The sequence below is a fragment of the Cervus elaphus genome, chromosome 28, assembly GCF_910594005.1.
Source record: "Cervus elaphus chromosome 28, mCerEla1.1, whole genome shotgun sequence".
NCBI classification, from domain to species: Eukaryota; Metazoa; Chordata; class Mammalia; order Artiodactyla; family Cervidae; genus Cervus; species Cervus elaphus.
This window is the reverse complement of record NC_057842.1, coordinates 41,623,428-41,648,965: the sequence shown is the minus strand read 5'-3', so window position 1 is coordinate 41,648,965 and position 25,538 is coordinate 41,623,428. Positions and strand designations below refer to the sequence as shown.

Genomic DNA, 25,538 nt, shown 5'->3' with positions numbered 1-25,538 from the left:
GTGAAGAGGAGAAACTTGAGAAGGAAAGAACAGAAAAACTGTAATTAGAAGGACTGAAGTACAGCAGGAAGGGTATTTAGAAGCTAGAAGGGCACGGGATAGGACTGAGGAGAAAGAGACACTTTCTGAGGCTGTTTCAAAGGCAGAGCTGTGCTGACAAAAAGTGGTCAGTCAGGTCATACCAGATAGCTTTGATCTCACCAGGCAGCAATGCTTGGAGTGAAAGAGACCCCAGATTTGGAATTCAAGCCCTTCCTTTGAAAGGCCGAGTAAGCTACTGCCTCTGTAAATCCAGCTTTACTTATCTGCTGTGCCGACCAGAGGGTGGCCGTGAAAACAAAGGAGATGACACTCCAAAGTGTCTATTTTAGTGTCTCCCACAGGAGGACCATCCTTTATTTCCCTTTCACGGGGAAAAAACTTGGTACTCGATAGAAGTGTGAGGGTGAAATAGAAACACGTGAGGAAGGGTAGAAAGGGGATGAGAGGGAGGAGGAACCACATGGGAGAGGCAAAGAAAGCAGCCACCCGGGTCTTAACTAACATCAACAGAATTTTTTTATGATTCAATCTCAAGCTCAGAGTAGAGGTTTAAAGGAAGAAAAGTTGGTTTAGCACAGCTTCTTCAGGAACTGGGCTAGTGAATTAATGGAAGAAGTAGAAAACCAGGCAGCAGGGTATGTTTGGTTGAAGCAGGACAGAATGAATTTGTAGTAGGCAAAGTCAGCACAGTTCTGGATCATTTCTAGCATGATAAGTTCTAATAGCAAAGAAAGCAGGTTGATAAAATAAAATTTACTCTAAAATCTTTCTTAAAAGCACCGAACATTGAATAAATGTAAGTTCTCTTATAAAAAAAATTTAGAATAAAGCATTTCTCAGCTTATTTTCTCCCCAAATATGTCAGTATAAATGACATAAACTGGTATAAATGATGGCAGCTTCTTTTAGAACTTCCAAGGTCGCAGAGAAATGCTGAGTACAGAAACAAGACTTCTGCCAGTGCCTCAGTCTAAGACTGGCGAGTAAGCGAGTCTACACACATACATATTCACTGGGAAAAGATAGGTTGGTACCTGGCACAAGACATGCAGTAGGGACAGGGGAGGGCAGGGGCAGGTATCTGTGAGGATCTGTATGTATAAATCAGGGTCAGGGTGGGAAGGATGGGTTCAGGGAAACGTTTGGTAAAGCTGAGACAAAAGTAAGATTCAAGGCATTATGTTTAGGCTGACTATAATAGTAGCGTTACAGTAACTAGCATAAACACATGCTTGGAGTATTGTATGGGAATGAATTTTTGCTTGCCTCAGCTTAGAATTACAGAACCTTATTTTGGGAATAAATCTGAGGGATTTTATAAACTATCTACATTTCCCAGCATCTTGTCTATGAATATTATGAGGAATTAAGTTGAATTAATTTTAAAATTACTTAAGTAAGAGTATTAAAAAGGGAAACCATCTTTGCAGTCACTTTAGTTTCTTAATAAGGTATTTTAGAAATAATTACCTACCTATTTTGACTCTCCCCCTCTCAGGACCTTCTCCCATTACTAGGATATTTGCTGGTTTCTAGAAATAAAAATAGAGCATTCAAATTACTATACTCTTTTGACATGCTCTAAAATGGAAAAAAGTTCTTATAATATGAAAATGTCACTTCTGGATTTTCATCAAAACTATAATTGAATAGCAAGTACCCTCTACATTAAGCATTTGACATACTTGAAGTTAGCACTAACTTTCCCAAAACATCCTTGCTATAGAAACATCTTATTTTCAAAATTATATCATACAAATAATCACAAAGGAATTAAAGCTATCATTTCTATTTATCCCTCAGAAGTAATGACTAGTAATAACTTTAAAACCTGTACAAATTATAAGCTGTTCTATTACTGCCCACAACAAAGGGCTTTTGTGGTTGAAAATTTTTATATAAATTCCCAGCCACAAGATAATTACCTTCATTTAAATGAGTCAAGTGGAATATTTCTTGCTAAATAGTTCTAAACTACTGTAGGAAAACATGGTAAACATTCAACAGATTCCATTAAAATTCATACACCTTATGGTTCATGCAAAAGTGAAATTCCAAGTATAATCTCAAGAAGGAGGAAAATAAAAGTCAAGGCTAATACAGAGCCATATAAAGAAAAGGGTAGGCTGAAAATGTATCCACCATCTTTTAAGACTCCTTAAAAAGTCATTCTTATTTGTAGACATTTGAGTAACATATTAAAGGAGAAATTAACAGGATTTTGTGACTAGTTGAAGGCAGAGAGGCTTTTGGGCAAGGAAGCTTCCTCTGTAAATTCTCTGAAGAGAAAATTTATGATTCATTTATTCAATCAATGAATATATTTTTAGTGTCTTCCAGGACAGTGAACCATACTAAGAATTAAAAGGAAAAATAAAAGCACAGGAAACCAAATTCCTAACTTCCAGATGTTCACTATATAAATAGAAATATCAGAAGCTTTGTATAATACTAGAAGCTAATGCTAATTATGAGTTATGAAGAAGACTGAGGTCTTGGGTTAGAGGTTAAACTAGATTACTTTTAAGATCCCTTCCAATTTGCTGACTCTTTTAAAAGTCTCAATGAAAACAATAAGCACTAAAAATAAAAACGAACAGGGAGGAAATGATTAGAGTTTCCATTGTTAAGGGAAATGTTCACTGAAGGTGGGGGGCAGGGGTGATGTCCATTATCCAGATCCTGAAAAATGAATAGGAGCTAGCATGGCAGAGCACATGAAAGGTAATGACATAAGCTTAGGAGAAAGTAAGAAGTCTGACTTGACAGAAAGCAGAGGATGAATGTTGTAGGCAGCAGAATGAACCTAGACCCTGCATTGTCTTAAAAGCCAGGTGAAGTAATCTGATCTTTATATTACAGGCAGCAAGATTACAGGAAGTGTGAGGGAAAGTCGCTCAGTCATGTCTGACTCTCTGTGACCCCATGGACTGTAGTCCATGGGATTCTCCAGGCCAGCATCCTGGAGTGGGTAGCCTTTCCCTTCTCCAGGGGATCTTCCCAACCCAGGGATCTAACTGGGGTCTCCTGCATTGCAGGCGGATTCTTTACCAGCTGAGCTATCAGGGAAGCACAGGAAAGGGGGAGGTATCAGAACTGGGTATGGGTCATAAGGGCTCCATCCAAGGACTTCTCAGCTGAAATGAAGACGGAGTTATGGAGCTGAGGAACATTTTAAAGGAGAAATTAACAGGACTTACTAGTTGAAGGCAGAAGATTAAGACAAAGGGTGATAAAGATTTCACCAAGGTTTTGAGTTAATGTGACTGGAAGAATGGTGTCTTTGTGATAGAAAATCTATGACAAGTACTGATTTGGGAGGGGGAACAAGAAAGAGAAGATGACACGTGGAGTTGTGTGAGAGGCCTGGTCGCACTAGTCAGGACAGTGGAAATAGGAAGACTCAGATTTGAAGTTTATTGTCACTGGAGCGTGGTAATTGAAGACATGAGACACGATTAGTTTACTATAGCAGAAAGAGAAAAACAGCATCAGACAAAAACCAAACCTTCAAAATAAGTTTGACAACTATTTATCAAAGCTCCATTATGTTTAAAACACTATATTGCAGACTTTCGGGAAACAAAGAAAAATAAAACATGAAGCCTTATCTTCAAAGAGGTTAATATATCTAGTAGGGAAAGAGAGAGAACTTTTTATAGAGTACAAGGCAGATTACAGAAAGTACCAAAACAGCAAAAGAAATCGCTGGGATTAGATGATCCTTCTCAGTGAATATCAGGGTAGTCTTTAGGAAGGAAATAACTTTAGATGAATTTAAGAATGACTAAGATTTTGATAAGCATAAACAAAAGAATGACTTTTCAGGCTCAGAGAACTCAAAAGTTAAGAGCACAGTCACAAAGAAAACCCACAGACATAGCATGCTGAAGAGCCTAGACGTGTTATGATGTGACTAGAGCATAGAAAGCTCAGTGAAGAAATAAGGCTAGGAACTATGTTGGGAATTAAATGTCACATTAGAGAAACTACAATTTATTCTATAGGCTGAGCCAAGACAAGACACTGAGATAATCAGATCAATATTTAGGGAAAAAAACTCTGGTAGTATTATGAAGGATAAACTGGAAAAGACAGATGGACCACAAAGTAAAGACAGAAGCCAGTTGGAAGTGGACTACAACAGTCTAGGGAGAAGTTAACTTGTGACAATGGTCATGGGGGAACATATAAGAGCATTTCAAGGTAAAAGCTCAAGATTTGGCATTGCTTTTTTTGCACTCCTTTCTCTACCCTCCATAGTCATTCATTCAACAAATACTGACTGAGCATCTAGCAGTAATTTAGATCCTAGAGATATCATACTAAACAAAACAAGGCAAAATCCTTAACCTCATGAGCTTATATTCCAGTGGGGGAAAAAGGGTAATAACAAATATACAGTACATCAGTACTGATCAATACTGTGGAAAAATAATAAAGAGAATACAAGAGATTTCTGCATCTAGTATTATGGCTGACTTCTGTCCACGGAATTCTCTAGCAAGAATACTGGAGTGGGTTGCCATTCCCTTCTCCAGAGGATCTTCCCAACCCGGGGATCAAACCTGGGTCTCCCACATTGCAGGCAGATTCTTGACCAGCTGCGCCACCAGGGAAGCCCACTTTCTTAATAATGCCCTTTTCTTAAAAGCTATTTTGTATAACACTACTGTAGTTGATTCTTTTAGCAGTTTGCATGCCATATCTTTTAATAGCCTTTTACTTTCAGCTTTTTCTAAAATCAACATAAGTCCAGTACTATAAAACAATAATTAAAGACATATGCATTAGAAAGGCAGAAACAAAACTACTGTTATTTTGAGGTGATATTAATTATCTACATAGAAAACCCAGAGTATTTACAGACAAGTTATTAGCAGTAGTAAAAGGGTTTAGCAGGAAGTATGGCTCCCTGAACAGTATGAACAAGTCAGCTGTGCTTCCATACATCACGAAAAAAACTAGGAGATACAGTCTTTCAAAAGCATCATTTTTATAGCAAAAACAAAACAAAAACCTGTAAGATGCCTAGGAATAAATATATCAAATAACTTACAAGATTTTTATATAGAACACCTTGCAACCTTATCTTAAATTACATTAAGAAGTTCTAAGTAAATTAAGAGCTCATGTTTATACATAAGAAGACTCAATACAGTAAAGACATCAATTCTCCCCATACTTATCTATATATTCAATGCAATTTCCATCAAAATTCCATCAGAGTTTCCTTGCGGAACTTGAAAGGCTGATTTTAAAATGCATGTGGAAGAGCAAACAGCTAAGAATAGCCAAGAGATTCACAAGGTATTAGGAGGAGGGGATGAAGAGAAGAATCTGGCTCATGATTTATTTTAAAGCTATCGTAATTAGAATGGGACTGGTACAGAGACAGATAAACTGATCAATGGGAGAGAATGGAGAACTGAGAGGAGAAGAACCTCAGATCAGTGGAGAATGGAAGAATTAATCATTAAACGGTGCTGGCATAGCAAGTGATCCAAATGGGGAAAAAATAAGTAAAATGAATCCTCACCTCATACCATACATACAGTAATTTCAGGAGGATTAAGGAATTAAATGTGAAAAACAAAACTTTAAAGCTGAAGGAAATAAAAAACTGGAGTATATCTTTCTGACCCTAAAGTAGGGAAGAATTTCTTAAACAAGATACAAAGAATAACCATAAAAGGAAGGACTGATAAATTTGGCAATTAAAGCAACTTCCAATCATCAAAGATCAGGAAAATAAAAAAGACAAACAGGGAGAACTATTTGCAACATAGATCAGCCATGAAGGTTTCGTATCCAGAATAAAGAACTTCTACAAATCAAGATGAAAAACAACCTAACAGAAAAATGAACAAAATATCTGCACAGGGATTTTAAAAAAAGAAGAAAGCAGTTTAACTGCTAAGCATAGGAAAAGATGTCACACCACATCAATAATGGGGGAAATGCAAAGGAAAATCCCACTAAGATACCATTTTATTATACCTAGTAGACTGGTTAACAGTTAAGAACAGCTGAGTAGGATAAATAGGTCAGGGGAAATTCCAGTACACTGCTGGTGGGAGAATAAACTGGTACAACTTCTTTGGAAAACAATTTGGCATCATCTTGCCAAACTGAACAATTGCATACCCTTCGACTGAGTAATTCCCTTTTTAGATACACTAAAGAATATCCATAGCGCATTTTGTAATCCCCAAAAAAGAAAAAAAAAAATCTGGACACAACCCAAATTTCTAGCTAATAGGAAAATGGAGAAATTAAATGTGATAGAGTCACACAATGAATTTTAAAAATAGCAGTGAAAATCATTGAATTACAAATAAAGGTAAAAAATGTTCAGATCTTGGAAGCACTATGTTGAGGGGAAAAAAGCACATTTCAGAAGACTATATATAGCAGGATGCCATTTTCATAAAACTTAAAACCAAGCAAAGCTAAAAAATATTAAAAATGTACTGTCTAGGCATATATACAAATGTTATAAACCTATTACTTTTGAAGGGGTGAATAACAGGTTCAAATTCAGGATGTTTGTTACCTCTTGGGAGGAAGCAGGAGGACAGGATAAGGGGGAAAAGATAAAACAGAAACAAGCTATTGGTAATGTTCCAATTACTGGGTTAAGTGATAGGCTCTCGACTGTTATGCCTTGTAAGGTACATACAAACATATCAAATCTTCTTTTTGTGTTTATCGTACACTAAGATAATATGGACAAAAAGTAAAGGAATAGGGATAAGGTACTGATGACAGTGGGTTAGAAGGTTATTTTTAACATTACTTAAGCATTCTTTTAAATTACTTAGACAGTACCTCCATGAGGTCACATCTGGGATAAGGCCGGACAGAAGTGCAGTAATAAGGGGAAAGCAGTTCAGTGCCTGAAGACGGGTGAACCGGAGACAGCAGGGAGGACGGGGGTACCGGGCAGAACAGAGGATAGGGCACTGTGATTCTAAAGAGAGGAAACCCAAGGGAGGGCTGGCCTGCTCTTTCCAATGGTTCTGCTTTTGGCACAAGTCATTTGGGTACCAGAACTGGATAGGTTCTTGAGCACGTCTGGCCTGCGCTCTGAAAGTTCTGAGGGCTGCCATAAGATTAGCAGTAGGCCATGGTCATGGTTGTTTGGAGCAGTTAGGAAAAACACTGGTGAGCTGGCAGGCTGGCTAAGTGGAGAAAAAGCAAAAGGGTCACCGTGGTTGGACTCAATGTGAGAAGACAAGCAGAGGGGAGGGGTAAGGCAAAGGTTAAAGAGGGAGCTACCCGTCACAATGTGGGGACTTGGAAAGACTAGGTTTTACATAACTAGAATTAGCATCATTTTGTTATCTTTCTGTCTTATCCATAATTTTTACAAATTGCATGATTTAGTGTGTGTGTGTGTGTGTGTGTGTGTGTGTATGTGTGTAAAAAGCAATATTGCATAGGAACCTGGAATGTTAGGTCCATGAATCAAGGCCAATTGGAAGTGGTCAAACAGGAGATGGAAAGAGTGAACGTCGACATTTTAGGAATCAGTGAACTAAAAACTGGAATGGGTGAATTTAACTCAGATGACCGTTATATCTACTACTGTGTGCAAGAATCCCTTAGAAGAAATGAAGTAGCCATCATAGTCAACAAGAGTCCAAAATGCAGTACTTGGATGCAATCTCAAAAATGACAGAATGATCTCTGTTCGTTTCCAAGGCAAACCATTCAATATCACAGTAATCTAAGTCTATGCCCTGACCAGTAATGCTGAAGAAGCTGAAGTTGAACAGTTCTATGAAGACCTACAAGACCTTCTAGAATACCCAAAAAAGATGTCCTAGGGGACTACAATGCAAAAGTAGGAAGTCAAGAAATACCTGGCAAGAATAACAGGCAAATTTGGCCTTGGAGTACGGAATGAAGCAGGGCAAAGGCTAATAGAGTTTTGCCAAGAGAATGCATGGGTCATAGCAAACACCCTCTTCCAACAACACAAGAGAAGACTCCTTACATGGACATCACCAGATGGTTAACATCGAAATCAGATTGATTATATTCTTTGCAGCCAAAGATGGAGAAGCTCTATAGTCAGCAAAAACAAGATCTGGAGCTGACTGTGGCTCAGATCATGAACTCCTTATTGCCAAATTCAGACGTAAATAGTCAAAACTGTGGTTTTTCCAGTAGTCATGTATGCATGTGAGAGTTAGACTATAAAGAAAGCTGAGTACCAAAGAATTGATGCTTTTGAACTGTGGTGTTGGAGGAGTTTTGAAGAGTCCCTTGGACTGCAAGGAGATACTACCAGTCCATCCTAAAGGAAATCAGTCCTGAATATTCACTGGAAGGACTGATGCTGAAGCTGAAACTAACTCCGATACTTTGGCCACCTGATGTGAAGAGCTGACTCATTTGAAAAGACCTTAATGCTGGGAAGGATTGAAGGTGAGAGGAGTAGGAGACGACAGAGGATGAGATGGTTGGATGGCATCACTGACTCAATGGACATGAGTTTGAGTAAACTCCAGGAGTTGGAGATGGACAGGGAGGGCTGGCATGCTGCAGTCCATGGGGTTGCAAAGAGTCAGATATGACTGAGCAACTGAACTGAACTGAAGAAAGTAGGGAAAAACCACTATACCATTCAGGTATGACCTAAATCAAATCCCTTACAATTATACAGTGGAAGTGAGAAATAGTTCAAGGGATTAGATCTGAATAACAGTGCCTGAAGAACTATGGATGGAGGTTCGTGACATTGTACAGGAGACAGGGATCAAGACCATCCCCAAGAAAAAGAAATGCCAAAAAGCAAAATGGCTGTCTGAGGAGACCTTACAAATAGCTGTGAAAAGAAGAGAAGCAAAAAGCAAAGGAGAAAAGGAAAGATATACCCATTTGAACGCAGAGTTCCAAAGAATAGCAAGGAGAGATAAGAAAGACTTCCTCAGTGATCAGTGCAAAGAAATAGAGGAAAACAACAGAATGGGAAAGACTAGAGATCTCTTCAAGAAAATTAGAGATACCAAGGGAACATTTCATGAAGAGATGGGCACAATAAAGGACAGAAATGGTATGGACCTAACAGAAGCAGAAGATATGAAGAAGAGGTGGCAAGAATACACAGAAGCACTATATAAAAAAGATCTTCACGACCCAGATAATCACGATGGTATGATAACTCACCTAGAACCAGACATCCTAGAATGCGAAGTCAAGCAGGACTTAGGAAGCATCACTACGGTGGAGGTGATGAAATTCCAGTTGAGCTATTTCAAATCCTAAAAGGTGATGCTGTGAAAGTGCTGCATTCAATGTGCTAGCAAATTTGGAAAACTCGTGGCCACGGGACTGGAAAAGGTGAGTTTTCATTCCAGTCCCTAAGAAAGGCAATCCCAAAGAATGTTCAAACTACCACACAGTCTCACTCATCTCACACAGTAGTAAAGCAATGCTCAAAATTCTCCAAGCCAGGCTTCAACAGTATGTGAACCGTGAACTTCCAGATGTTCAAGCTGGTTTTAGAAAAGGCAGAGGAACCAGAGATCAAATCGCTTACATCTGTTGGATCATCGAAAAAGCAAGAGAGTTCCAGAAAAACATCTATTCTGCTTTATTGACTATGCCAAAGCCTTTGACTGTGTGGATCACAACGAACTGTGGAAAATTCTGAAAGAGATGGGAATACCAGACCACCTGACCTGCCTCTTGAGAAACCTGTATGCAGGTCAGTAAGCAACAGTTAGAACTGGACATGGAAAAACAGACTGGTTCCAAATTGGGAAAGGAGTACATCAAGGCCGTATATTGTCACCCTGCTTATTTAACTTATATGCAGAGTACATCATGAGAAACGCTGGGGTGGATGAAGCACAAGCTAGAATCAAGATTGCCAGGAGAAATATCAATAACCTCAGATATGCAGGTGACACCAGCCTTATGGCAGAAAGTGAAGAACTAAAGAGCCTCTTGATGAAGGTGAAAGAGGAGAGCGAAAAAGTTGGCTTAAAACTCAACATTCAGAACACTAAGATCATGGCATCTGGTCGCATCACTTCATGGCAAATAGATGGGGAAACAGTGAGAGACTTTATTTTGGGGGGCTCCAAAATCACTGAAGATGGTGACTGCAGCCATGAAATTAAAAGACGCTTACTCCTTGGAAGAAGAGTTATGACCAACTTAGCGTATTAACAAGCAGAGACATTACTTTACCAACAAAGGTCCGTCTAGTCAGAGCTATGGTTTTTCCAGTAGTCATGTATGGATGTGAGAGTTGGACCATATAAAGAAAGCTGAGCACCGAAGAATTGATGCTTTTGAACTGTGGTGTTGGAGAAGACTCTTGAGAGTCCCTTGGACTGCAAGGAGATCCAACCAGTCCATCCTAAAGGAGATCAGTCCTGAATATTCATTGGAAGGACTGATGCTGAAGCTGAAACTCCAATACTTCGGCCACTTGATGCGATGAACTGACTCATTTGAAAAGACCCTGATGCTGGGAAAGATTGAAGGCAGGAGGAGAAGGGGATGACAGAGGATGAGATGGTTGGATGGCATCACTGACTCAATGGACATGAGTTTGAGTAAACTCTGGGAGATGGTAATGGACAGGGAAGCCTGGCATGCTGCAGTCCATGGGGTCACAAAGAGTCAGACACGACTGAGCAAATGAACTGAACTGAACTGATGTACGTGTGTCCTGTTCAATCTGTGATGGCAAGGTTTGGAGAGATTATCATTTTCTACTACATTATATATTTCCATAATGTTTGACTTTTTATGTTTTGGTATTGTTTGTAATTAGAGAAGTAGTATGTTTAATAATATAAGAAAAAAAAATAATACTGAGAGGAATAAATGGTAGAAGAACAAGAGCCCATAAAAGAACTAGTGAAGGAGTATCCAAGGTAAGAAAACATAGGTAGCATAGGCTTCTAGAAGTTAAGAGTTTAAAAAGGAAAAGGTGGTCTTCAGGAACAGCAGAATGCAAGCTGAGAAGAGGCAACTTTGAGACAATCAAAAGGTCATTGGTGACTTAGAAAAAATAATTTCTGTGCATGTACAGAAGCTAGCTGCAGTAAATGAGACCCAAATAAGTGGGAAACAGGCAAAGGCAAATTTAGTCTTTTTTGTTTTTTTTGCCATGCTCTGTGGCATGCAGGACCTTAGTTCCCCAACCAGGGATTGAATCTGGGCCCTCAGTAGTGCAAGTGTGGAATGCCCAGTAAAGGGAGATTTAGAGTACATTTTTCAAGGCCTTAGTGAGATTTCTGGGATATAACAGTTTTTACAATTGTAAAAGTATGTAAACCATCTTATGTACCATTTGTTACATTATTTGCATTTCCTAAAATTTGAGCTTAAATCCTTAAAAAAAAAAGATGTAAGATAAAAATACAAAGTATGTGACAAAGGAACAAAAATTGTTTCACATAAGAAATGAAAATGGAGACTTCCCTGGCAACCCAGTGGTTAAGACGAGGCACTGCAGGGGACATGGGTTCATCCCTTATGAGAGAACTAAGATCCCACAGGCCCTGCGGCGCAGTCAAAAAAGAAAGACGAAATCAAAGTAGATTATGAGCTGCTGAACGGGAGAAAACCAGGAAGCCGGTCTTGATCGCTGTTGGCTAATTCTGGTTAGAAGTGCCTATAGTTGCGCTATATGGAAACAGAGAACATGAACAGGAGCAGCACAGCGGAATGAGGAGAGAGAGAGACAGACAAGGATCTAGTGAGTTCTGAAGTCAGTAGAGAATACTTGTGACACATGTGTTGGAAGCCCAGGGAAGCTGTAAGTGTGGGATCTCCATGTAGATAGAGGCTGAGATGAGGGCAGAAGTGGTGACAAGGTTTAGGAGAGCAGTGAGTACAGGCTGAGAGAGAAACCCAGGGTCTGGGCAGTACCCACAGAGAAGGGCTCCTGCAGTCAAGTTAAAATCTGGAATCGCAGAGGGAATCATTTTGAAATGCACACCTCTTAACTGGGATTAACTATCCCCTTCAGAAATACATAAATAATTGTTAAGGTCATAAGATATTTGATGTTTCAAAATAACAACAAAATAATGTGATCACCCATGAAAATACATTTAACTTAGGGAACTATCTTCAATATCCTGTCATAAATCATAATGGAAAAGAAAATAAGTAAAAATAAGATGCTTTTAACTTTTGAAAAGCATTTTTACATCAATTTCCCTGGGTTCTTTTTTTTTTTTTTTACGAGATTTACTCAAAAAATACAGGGCTGGGGGCAAGTCTCGGAACAACTCCATCTAACCCTCAGGATTCCCCACTCAGGTGTGTTTACAGATATTATGCTGAATTTTCAAAAGACTAACTTTGACAGTGATTAATTAACTAAAGGTACATGCTATTAAAAAAACAAAGGAAACGGCAGCTCATGCACACACCCCCACACATAAACCTGAAAGAATGGAAAGAGGATACCAAAACGGTTCTGACCTAGTTACATCCCAATTAACAAAGACGATGTTGTACTGAAACCCCTCTTCTCACTGTGAACACAAAATACCAGCTGTGAAAGAAAGTGACACTGCTGGGCTTGCACACTTTGGTCACCATAGCGACAGCAGAGATGGCAGGACTTGGGGACCTCACATTTAACTTATCAGCGATAAAACTGGATAGACAAATCAAGGCTGCAGGGTTCATTTTAGTTAAATTGTATTTAAAAGGCAAAAGTCAGGGAAATAATGAGATAAACCATATGATTACTCATAAATTTTTCTTGAAATATCTGCGTTTTACAAGAATTTAGTTAATTGTTGAACGTACATTCATGATGTTTTACGTGTATCTTAGACAGGTTTTTTTCCTTTTATAGAATCAATTGTTTTTCACAGGGTTAAATTTATTTAATTGGCACATCATAAATAGAATAGCCTAACAATATACAATTTATCCTATTACATTTGCTTTACACTCCCTGCCCCAGGACATTTGGAACAAAAATATGAAACCCACAAGATGACTCTCATCAGCACCAATAAAGAAGACAGAAAAACACAAACACAATTGTCTACAATCCTGAATGACAGGAAAAAACCAATCAGATATCAATCAGACTAGTTTCTGAACAATGAACAGTGCTAGCCTAATATTAGTGGCTACAACTATTCTTTTCTTTAAATACAGAAGTGGCGCAACTCTGGTCACATCTGATACAGAAGTACATTCCCAGGAGAAAATCCTCAGTTTATGTTCCTTTGTTTACACTGTTCTCCATTGTTCACCTTGAACAAATAAGATTCTGTGTTCTAACAAACAGGGCAAATAACTAAGAATAAGAAACATGCTTTTTTCCTGAAATACAACACTCAATTGCTAGTAGCATTAGTCTTATCATACATTTACCCTTTAAAATAACCTGGTAGTAATTGTTTTAAAAATTATACAGTATCTGATTATTGTGACTGCAACCTCCTAAAAAGCAGGGAAGATATTTCTGTCACCACTTTATGTATCCGCTGATTTGCTGGCTGAATGAAAAATTGCCAATGGTTAGTAATCATGGTCCTTTGATAGGCAAGTTCTAAATTTTAAAAGAAACTGTAAGAAACTAGAATAAACACTTACCATGAAATATGCCAAGCTCACTTCTGAACACAGACTTTTAAATCCTAATTTTAATTTATTCCAGGGTTTCAACAATCACTCATTGCCAATGATTCCAAAATCTATACCTCTAAGTCTCTATATATCTAGAGATACATCAGCTGTATGCTGGTCATCTCCACAATCATCTCAAATTCAACATGTTCACACTGAATTTTCCCTACCTCTCTTTCTGATGGTATTCCCTTCTCAGTCACTCAGTTATCAAAAATATCAAAAACAGAAGTCTGAGCACCTGTCCTTTATTTCTCAAATCTAATTAAGTCCTCGGGTTTGATTATCTTACCTCCTAAAGATTTATCTACTATCTCTCCTCCTCTCTGGGCTTCCCTGGTGGCTCAGTGGTAAAGAATCCACCTGCAACGCAGGAGGTGTAGGTTAGATCCCTGGGTCAGGAAGATCCCCTGGAGAAGCAAATGACAACCTGCTCCAGTATTCTTGTCTGGAAAATCCCATGGACACAGGAAGCTGGTGGGCTACAATCCGTGGGGTCGCAAAGAGTTGGACAGGACTGAGCACACACACATCATCTACTATTAGCATCCCCAATCTTCCTGCAACACAGGAGACCCAGATTTGATCCCTGGGTTGGGAAGGTCCCCTGAAGGAAACGGCAACCCACTCCAGTATTCCTGCCTGGGAAACCCCATGGTCAGAGGAGTCTGGTGGCCTACAGTCCATGAGGTAGCAAAGAGTCGGACACGAGTTAGCAACTAAACCACCACATCTGTCCTTCATGCACTTACTTCTCTATCAGTGGTAAACAACCTGCCTGCTAAAACAGGAGATACAGGTTCAATCCCTGATCTGGGAAGACCCCACATGCCCCGGAGCAACTAAGCCTGTGCACCATAACCACTGGGGCTGTGCTCCAGAGCCCGGGAACCACAGCTACTGAAGCCCCAGCACCTAGAACCAGTGTGTGCACGCGTGCATGCTAAGTTGCTTCAGTAGTGTCTGACTCTTAGTGACTCCATGAACTGTAGCCCGCCACGCTCCTCTGTCCATGGGGTTCTCCAGGCAAGAATACTGGAGTGGGTTGCCATGCCCTCCTCCAGGGGATCTTCCTGACCCCTTCCTGGCAGGTCGGCTCTTGACCACTAGCGCTACCTATGTAGCCCCCTAGAGCCCATGCTCCACAACAAAAGACGCCACTGCGATGAGAAGCCTGCAGACGGCAACTAGAAAGTAGTTTCTCTCCGCAAAGCTAGAGAAAAGCCCGTGCAGCAATGAAAACCCAGCAGAGCCTTAAAAAAATTTTTTTAAGTCTACTGTAATCTGGTGCCCACTTCTCTCTCCTTCCTCCTCTTTCGCTACTTCTTGTTTTGCACCAGTAATATTAAAGTGCTCCCACTTTCTTACCCCTGGAGAAGGGAATGGCAACCCACTCCAGTCGTCTTACCTGGAAAATCCCATGGATGGAGAAGCCTGGCGGGCCCCAGTCCATGGGGTCACAAAGAGTCAGACATGACTGAATGACTAACAGTTTCTTACCCCATGCCCTTATCCATGCTGTCCCCTCTGCCTGGAATGCTCTCCCCACCCACGCCCACCCCCCCCAATTCATTCTTATAAATTCACACTCATTTCAGATTCAGCTCAGTGTGAGTCCTCCAGGAGAGCCCCATCCCAACTGGTTATGTATTCTTCTGTGCTCCCAGCACCTTGTACATAGCTGATCCGTGAATACACCTTATAATTTCTTTTTTAAAAGAAATTTCTTTTATGATTATCCATTTATGTGTGTCTTCCCCCACCCCACCCCCATGCATTCATTAGGAAAGGGATTGTAGTTCATCTGTGCCTGTATTCCCAGTGCCCAGCCTACTGTCTGGAACACCTTAGAAAGATGAAATGTGTTTATAAAGCAAATATTCTAAGTCTAAAAACCGGTACTTCTCCCACAGAAATCCAGGAAAATGGCATTAGGTTCCATAATTCTCTAAGTGTCATACTTTAGGTGTATTGTGGGTTAAATAGGCCTTTGTATTCAACAGAACCTAACCACTATTTAAAGTGCTACTTCTAAGCAAAAATTCTTTCCCAGTTAGAAATTATGTATTTATAACAAGATGCAGGCTGTTTTATAATGGGAGCAGTCTGTAATATTAAATGCTATGATTAATTTCATTTTACTTTAAAATGGTCTAGAGGTAATGGGCATACTTGTTAATTAAACCTTGGTATTCATGGTAAACAGCTGCCAACACAGCACTGCAAGACAGTGAACAATGCACTTCTTTGTCTTTGCCTTTTAGGAGTGGTCACAGGCCTGAACAGCAGAGATAAGGTTTTCTTTTCTCTAACAAGAACCAATAAAAAGCAGCCTTTATAAAAAGCTTAATGCAAGACAAACACATGTATCCAGAAGGCTATTTACCTAAGTAACTTCAAGGTCACCAACAGTGTATAATCAAGATATATTCCACATTGACAGCAAGGCCAGGAAATAAAGCCACAATGACACTCAGATGCTATCCTATTTATTAACTAGTACAATCCATCCGCAGAGAAGCAACACTGGTAGAAAGCAGTTTTCTTTTTACATTTGTGACATTCATATTCAAATCGAAGAATTCAGTATTATTACCGTGAGAAAATTAAGAATGTCAGAGGTAGAAATTAAGAAGCTGAGCCCTCTCAGTTTACTCATGAAGAAATGTAAAAAAAAAAAAAAAAAAAAAAAAAAAACCACTTAAGTTCCCTGTCCACACACTGTGGCAGACCCAGGATTAGAACCCAAGTCTCTCAGCGGTGCACTCTGGGCCAAGCTTATGAGAACAAAAGCACACTTGGCAAATGAACAACACTTAATTGGCTTACAGCACTCATCAAGAAAAGACTTCTACTCTGATGGTACTTGGATAAAAATATAATCACACAAAATAACCATCATAAGTAAAATGAACCATCAGTCCTTAAATGCAAGATCCCCTCTTGATGAAGATACTGTCATTCCCAATAAGGAATCTGAATCATCCTGTGTGTGTGTGTGTGTTAGGCGCTCAGTTGTGTCCACCTCTTTCGAAACCCATGGACTGTAGCCCGCCAGGCTCCTCAGACCATGGAATTCTCCAGGTAAGAATACTGGAGTGGGTTGCCATTCCCTTCTCCAGGGGATCTTCCCAACTCAGGGATCAAAGCCAGGTCTTCTGCATTGCAGGTGGATTCTTTACCATCTGAGCCACCAGGGAGCCCTGAATCATCCTACAGTGCTGCTGCTGCTGCTAAGTCACTTCAGTCGTGTCCGACTCTGTGCGAACCCATAGACGGCAGCCCACCAGGCTCCCCCGTCCCTGGGATTCTCCAGGCAAGAACACTGGAGTGGGTTGCCATTTCCTTCTCCAACGCATGACAGTGAAAAGTGAAAGTGAAGCTACTCAGTCGTCTCCGACTCTTCGCAACTCCTGGACTGCAGCCTACCAGGCTCCTCTGTCCATGGGATTTTCCAGGCAAGAGTACTGGAGTGGGTTGCCATTCCCTTCTCCAGGGGATCTTCCCAACTCAGGGATCAAAGCCAGGTCTTCTGCATTGCAGGTGGATTCTTTACCATCTGAGCCACCAGGGAAGCCCTGAATCATCCTATAGTGCTGCTCAAATAGAATGTCAGTGGTGGTCAGGGGCTTCTGCACATAACACAACCACTCAACTCCCCACTACTACCTTATCCTTTCAGCTCCGCTCAAACACCAGTTTCAAAGAAGACTTTCTGACCTCCTGGATTAGGTCAGTTCACACCTTAAATCCTCTCAAAGCACCTTGGACATTTCCTTTATTGAACTTACCACAGGTTTTTTTCAAATTATCATATATTTAGTTATGTGACTGTTTAATGTCTATTTCCCTCCTAGTCTGAAATCAACTTTAGGAAACTTTCTTGTTCATTTTGCACACACTGTATTCCCCACATCTACAACACAAGGACCAAAACAAATACTTTTGAGAGTTGCATGGTAGGTAGCAAGAATGAATAAATTAATGATCCTTGTTCTTGGCTCATCTTCAGATGCCCTTTGCATGGGGCAGTTCTGACAGCAGCTGTTGAACCCCTGCTCTAGATGAAACACCCCAAATGAGCTGTGATATTGCCTGTGGTGGACAGAATGGTGGCCCGCCCTCGACCCCAAAGATGTCCACGTCTTAATTCCAGAAGCCTGTAACTATGTTATATCACATGGCAAGAGGGAATTAAGGTAGTAAATAGAATAAGGTTGCTCAGGTGAGCCCAGTGGAATCACAATAATCCTTATATATGGAAAACATGGAAGAATCAGCATCAGAGTGAAGCAATGAAAAGGACTCAACCAGCCATTGCTGGTTTCAAAGCTAAAAGGAAGGAAACCAAGATCAAAGAATGCAGGTGATCTCAAGAAGACAGGAAAGGCAAGAAAGCAGATTCTCCCCTAGGGTCTCCTCAAAGAAACAAAGCCTTGCCAACACCTTGATTATTAGTTCAGTGAGACCCATTTTGGATTTCTTAACTCTAAGATACTTTGTGTGTCTTAAGCCACTAAATTTGTGGCAGTTTGTTACAGCAGTAATAGGAAACTAATGCACTGAGTTTAATTTTATTTGGAAGCACAGTCTCAGTTGCCTCTCAAGAGCCTAGTCTTGACCAAAGTCCAGATCTGAATGCTTGGAAGTGACCCACCTAATGAGAGCGTCTGTGTCTGTTCAATGCATAATATCAGGTGCAAATAGCTCTTCATAATCTTTATTGTGCTCTATTAAACTAAAACCCTTAGTTTACTTTGGTCTTTGAGAGCTACCCTGAATTTACCACTGACTTAAGAAGTAAATGTCATTTGCTAACCCCTGTTGTTCCCATCCACTCTTGGGTCTTTAAAATCTTTCACAGCTAAATGATCAAGCCCTTCCTTGGTATCTGCATGCATGTGTGCTAAGTCACTTCAGTCGTGTCCAACTGTTTGCAGCTCTATGAATTGCAGCCTGTCAGGTTCCTCTGTCCAGGGGATTCTCCAGGCAAGAATACTGAAGTGGGTTGCCATGCACTCCTCCAGGGGATCTTCTGGACCCAGGGATTGAACCTACATCTCTTACATCTCCTACATTGGGAGACAGGTTCTTTACCACTAGCGCCATGTGGGAAGCCCTCCTTGGTATCTAACAGTCTTCTAATGGAGAAGGTTTGTGAATAGCCATGCAACTTGGAATTAGTTGGGTCCTTTACAAATTGGGTAAGAAATTATTATAAAAATTTGTGGGAACTTCCCTGGCAGTCCAGTGGTTAAGACTCTGCTCTTCCAGTGCAGGGGATGCAGGTTCAATCCCTGGTAGGGGAAACTAAGATTCCATATACCTCTTGGTATGGCCCCCCCCAAAAATTTTTTTGATAGTATACATATTTTCTTAAAAATAGAACCACCATACAATCCAGCAGTTCCATTCCTGGGTAGTTTTCAGGGAAAAAAAAGAAAACAAAACAGTAATTCAGAAAGATATCTGCATCCCTATGTTCACTGCAGCATTATTTATAATAGCCAAGATATAGAAGCAACCTAAGTGTCCACTGATACACAGATAAAGAAGATGTGGTGTATACACACACACACACCATGGAATATTACTCAAGTCACAAAAAAGAATAATATCTTTCATTTCCAACAATATCAATGGACCTGGAAGGTATTATGCTAAGTGAAGTAAGTCAGTGAAAGACAAATACAAAATGATTTCATTTATATATGGAATATGAAAAGCAAAACAAATGAACAAACATAACAAAACAGAAACAAACTCAGAGACACAGGGAACAAACAGGTGGTTTCCAAAGCGGAGGGGTGGGAGGGGATGAGTGAAATAGGTGACAGAGATTAAGAGGTACAAACTTCCAGTTACAAAATAAGTAAGTTATGAGAATGAAAGGTACAGCATGGGGAATACAATCAACAATTTTATAATAACTTTATATGGTGACTTTGGTCTTTGAAACTGCCCTAAATTTGCTATTGACTTATTGTGATCATTTTGTGATGTATAGAAATATCAAATCATTATGTTGTATACCTAGAACCAATGGAGTGTTGCCAAGTCAATTATATTTCAATTAAAAAAATAAAAAGAATGCCTGTGGCAGTATATATATTTGTCCTAATTCATCAATTTGTAATTAAAATGGGTGCATTTTATTATATACAAGTTCTACTTCAAAAAATCAATAAAACAGTATGCCTGGATGAATTCTTCAGTTTTAAACATAGGACTCAAAGTACTGGGGCTCCGTCTGTATGCCCTGGTTCCTAACCAGTTTCTGCCATTGCTGTCACTGTGGAATATAACTTGACTATATACCCTTTTAGGGACTATGAAGTTAACTTGGCAAATAACCTTCTATATCATGTGTTTGTGAGTGCAGGCAATAAAACTATACTGAAGTCAGCGATCATCAAAAGAATCTTGACCCTGAGCTGAAGCTTAAGAGGCCTTACATGCCACTGTGAGTCAAACCACGTCCCCTTTGAAGCTGACCCTCTACGAAGTGTGATTCTTAGTATGTATCACCTGCCTGTGCAACAGATGGTAGAGCACTGCGCTCACACTCAAACCAACAGATGTACGGAGTCTGCTGGAAACTCCAGTGACTGGGCTGTGGGTATGGACGATGGGAAAACTGGCATGCCAAAATGAACTGCAGCCCCACATCTAGAAAACACTTCAACAGTCCCTTCTTACATTTGTAAAGTATGTGTGGCAGTATCCAGAGTATTGTAAGAAACATTCCCTTACTTATCTTTACAAGGGCTGTACAGAGGGGGCAGGACAGGAATCGCTGCACACAGATGACGTCACCACAGTCCAAGGCCTTCCGGCTGCCGTCAGGGGCAGCTGAGCCACTGACCGTGGAGGACTAGCTCTAAGGAGCTAGTCAGGAACCACAGGTCACCCACAAAAGCCCTAGTGTGAATCTTCAGCATGACAAGATCTGTGACTATCCAGAATCATCTAAAATTACAGGTTAGAATAAACAGGCCATATTTAACTTTTTTCATTGTTAGTTCTGCATTCTGAAAGAAATTAGGGTGATTAAATCACATTAAAATAAATACTACTTTCTGTCACAATTCTTAATAAATCAAATGAAAAATAATAGTCATTTGATTAACATAGAATTGTTTGAATGAAAAGTTATGTGAAACACTAACTTTGATCTCATTTAAGCAAGTTTCTTATATTCTTAAATACAAGACTTGGCAAAGAATATTAGCAATATTTAAATATAAACCAGAAGGAGCTAGGAAGAGCATCAGGCTAAAGGAATTCCAGAGAAGAAAGCAGTTAAAACCAAGGTCAATACTGGATTGCTGATGGTATTCAGAAGAACGTACAGAAGAAGCTTCTTCAGAAGATCAGGAATTCAGGAACTCTAGAGCTAACACTACAGAGTCAACAACCATGTAAAGCACCTATCACTGCCATTTTACAAATGAATAAGGCTTGAGTAGCAAAATTAACCATCTTAGAAATAATTTTTTTTTTTTAAATCTAGGATCTCAAAGCTCCCATACCATAAGAACAAAGCTAAAATTCTAAAGCATTATCAAAATGCCTGCAAAATGCTGAAATGACAGCTACAGTAAGATTTTAAGGGTTTCTTTGACATATAAACATTTGCCTTATCGGGCCCTGTTTAGCATAGGCAAAATTAAAGACTTTGATGCATCTCCTTGTGACACAAGATACAAAGAGAAGCTGTGAGGCAGAGAGATTTTCTAGACAATTCTCCAACAACCAAGCATTTAACATTTTAATCAAACCTTCACGAAGAAGAACAGCACAGCACTTTTTTTTCCAGTTGAGTAGAAAACAGAGAGCCATCTTTGATTTCATATATAGCACTTTCCTATAATGATGTTCCTAAAGAGCCGTCAAATGCTCTTTTTGGCTAAAGGACTGTATTTCATGCTGTCCTTTTACTGCTTGTCAGCGAGCTGGTAGAACTCAACAGCATTGGCAACGCTGGAAAACAATGTTTTTGTCATCATTTCTATGTATTGCTTTACTTAAATGAGTAAAAAAGAAAAACAAACATAAAAGTAAGTACTAATAGTGGTAAGAATATGCCTCAGACTGCGTAACAAAGAAAGAACCTCTCAGTATGTTCCAAGTGAAAAATCCTGGATCTCAGCTGAACACACCCTCTAGGTTTACGTGGATTAAACTTGTGATCTGATAGCAGGGTGGGGAAGGAGTGAGGGGAGAGGTGAGGAGGGGAAAAGTAAGAAACATATACCAGATTCTGGGAGTAAATCACTGAAGAACGTAAAAGGGAAGGAATAATTGGTACATTATAATGTTTCATTACTCTTTAGAACTAGAACTATCCTGAAATTCTTACTGCACAAGCAGCTTTTATACATGGAAGAGGCTGTATATGAAAAGAGAGGACTTCTTGCATTTTCTTTACTGTATTTTAACTAAATAAAAAGGACAGTAACAGGATCCAAACCTCATTTAAAAGCCTCTCAGATATATGGTAGGCAGCTTCAGATGTAGTTTCCAATCATCCCCACCCCCAGTACACACACTCTCATGTAGCTATTTCTGTTGAATATGGCTATGCCTGCGTCCTCAGCTGCCAAGTCATGTTCGGCTCTTTTGCAACCCCATGGACTGTAGCCCATCAGACTCCTCTGTCCATGGGATTTCCCAGGCAAGAATACTGGAGTAGGTAGTCATTTCCTCCTCCAGGGAATCTTCCTGACCTAGGGATTGAACCTGTGTCTCCTGCATTGGCAGGTGGGTTCTTTACTACTAAGCCACCAGGGAAGCCCAACATGGGCTCTGCCTAGTGACTTGTAATGAACAGAATACAGCAAAAGTAGTGAGCTGTCACTTTCACGATTAACTTACAGAAAACTGTGACTTTCATCTTGCTAGCACATCCTTTCACCCTCATGGGAAAGAAAACTGCCCTGTTTTAGATGAGCTATGGAGAGGCCCAAGTGACAACGAACAAAGGAAGGCCTCCACCACCCATCAGTCTGTGAGGAAACAAATCCTGCAAAAAAACCACATGAGTGAACTATTAAGACTTGACTGTAGCCTTTCAAAGAGACTTTGAGAATCCAAGTAACCCACACCAAGCTTCCTCACCCATAGAATCTCTGAGATAATAAATGCTGTTTGAAGATACATTTTTTGAGGCCAATTTGTTACTAATACACACTTAAAATATACATTGCCAACATGTCATAAACAATCTACAGTGCTGTTGAGAATCCAGTAAGAATTCTGCCTGAACAAGCAGGGTGTCATAAGGAAGAAAAATAAGTATCATCAAACCAAAATTATGTAGTTTTGTCAGTTAATATGACAAAATTATCCAGAGTCATATATTACACATTTCTCTGCAGCTAAAATGTGTAGTGCCTCATGTTTTTTAGTCAACTGAATTATATCTGACTCTAAGTATTGGCGAGTTTTATTATTACTATTATTTTCATCATCATTAAACTCTAATAGAATAAGTCTTTAGGGCTATAACCGAGCCTACTGGTAGTTCAGATGATAAAGAAGCTGCCTACAATGCAGGAGACCCGGGTTTGATCCCTGGGTCAGGGAGATCCCCTGGAGAGGGGAATGGCAACCCACTCCAGTATTCCTCCCTGGAGAATTTAACCGACAGAAGCCTGGTGGGCTTCAGTCCACGGGTCACAAAGAGTCGGACATGATTGAGTGAGTAATACTTTTCACTTTCTAGGTCTGAGACAGAAGTAACTTTATACCAATCCAAAACTGTTCAGTAGATGTTAGTTAGTAATAAAACTCAAAAGATCACAGGATGTAAAATTATTTTCTCCAACTGGATCTCACAAACACTTGCACATACTATGTTTACAGACCGCATACTAGCTATTTGTGCCTGTAGACTTCAAATGACCCACTATTAACCCGCTATTGTGAACAGTAATTACCATGCAAAACTCAAGTTAGAATTTTGCAATGGAACTGTCATAACATTTTTTAAAAGACAGAGCTAGGGTTAGAACCCTAGAGCATTCATTCAAATCCTTCATTTAATAAAGACCTAGCATTTTTTATCTGCTAAGCACAGAGATATGAAGGGGAAAAAAAAGAGTTTAACTTATAGTTCAGTTTATGCTGCTGATCCAGTAGCAAGATTCTGTAACAAAGGAGCCATAAATCCACTTAACAATACTACCATTTAGCCCACATTTCTCTACCTTTGCTAAAGAATAATGTGCAATTGCCAGATGCTTTGCTAAAATTCAATTCAAGTAACTTATGAGTACAAACATTATGCCAACACTAGGAATACAAAAATTAGTGAGATCTGATTCTTGCTCTCAAGAAGTTCATAATTTTGAAAAAGAGATAAACTATATCCTGGCATTCTTTCAGCCTACCAGAATAATGTCATAAAAATGAGTCATCCTATAGTTCATCTCCTTACTCTTGGCTATATCCTGCTGTAAAATTAAAATACATCTTTCCTCCCTTGGTGTTTACAACTTCCAAATATTTATAGTCTTATGTCTCTATTTTACTGTATCTTTGCTAAGTTGAATACATTTAGCTCCTTTTCTCCTTTCCTTTTAAAACAATTTCTCAATGTAAGTAACGTTTTTGATGACTGTATTTAAATTCTCTATTTCTGTATTACATTCTAGGATCCAAACAACATAATTATTTTTCCAGATATGCAATCAATCACAATGAAAAACATCAACCTCATTGATGATGTGCTTCTATGTGTGAAGTCCAAAACACTGGTTTTTATTTACTTTTTTAATTTGTTGATACACTATTACACTGCAATTTTATATTTACTCTAACACTTTTAATTGTATGAATTTCCTATGTGTCTCACACAAAATTCAAATTTAGAGATGGTATGCACTCTGAAACAGTTGTGACTAGCAGTGTAAACCCAAATTTCCTACAGTAATAGGAAATGAAGCATTTAAAAAACCTACTCATTGACTAAAACTGCAACTCTACTCTTAAGCTCATACAAAAAAGTTTTTCAAAAGTCTCCATCATACCCCTTTTAACCCTATTCATATTTCTATATTTCTACATCTACTGCAGAATGTATCTATAAAGTAAACATATGGTTTTAAATCTATTCCGGGAAATATTTTGGCCTAACCATGACAGTATGACGATATGGTCCAGAGAGCAGGCCTCATGATCAGTGAAAGAACTAAGGAGGCTCTCAAAGACTATACTCTTACTGGTTTAAAGCTTCAAATCTTATTAGAGTTACTTATTTAAGGAGTAGAGGCACTAGGGGACTATACAGGTAAAATACAAACAAATGTTATACTAGGTCAGAACCACATTCAGAACACGTCAATATTGTGCCCATGCTAATACAGATGGCCAATAATGGCACAATGGCACATGAAAAGAGGCTTCACATCACTAATTATTAGAGAAATGCAAATCAAAATTACAGTGAGGTGCCATCTCATACCAGTCAGAATGGCCATCATTAAAAAGTCTACAAATAACAAATGCTCAAGAGGATGCAGAGAAAAGGGAATCTTCCTACACTGTTGGTGGGAATGTAAGTTGGTGCAGTTACTATGGAAAACAGTATGGAGATTCCTTAAAAGCTGAAGATAGTGTTACCATATGACCCAGCAATCCAACTCCTGGAAATTATAGTTTTGTGGATATATTCCTGGATATATATCCAGACAAAACTGTAATTCAAAAAGATATATGCACACCTATGTTCACAGCAGTGCTATTCACAACAGCCCAGACATGGAAACAATCTAAAAGTCCACTGATAAGATGAATAGATAAATAAGATGTGGTACATATATACAATGGAATACCACTCAGCCATAAAAAAGGAAAAAACAACA

General features: G+C 39.3%; 1 protein-coding gene across 3 annotated transcripts in view; it reads right to left on the bottom strand.

Moving 5' to 3' along the window:
* The window catches only part of CDK19 (cyclin dependent kinase 19), a 265,331-nt gene that overhangs the window by 23,074 nt on the left and 216,719 nt on the right, over positions 1-25,538 (bottom strand). For all 3 annotated transcript variants that reach the window (XM_043890139.1, XM_043890136.1, XM_043890138.1), the window contains one exon: positions 1,517-1,574. In XM_043890139.1, the coding sequence (XP_043746074.1) occupies positions 1,517-1,574 (58 nt within the window). The remainder of the gene's footprint in view (positions 1-1,516; positions 1,575-25,538) is intronic.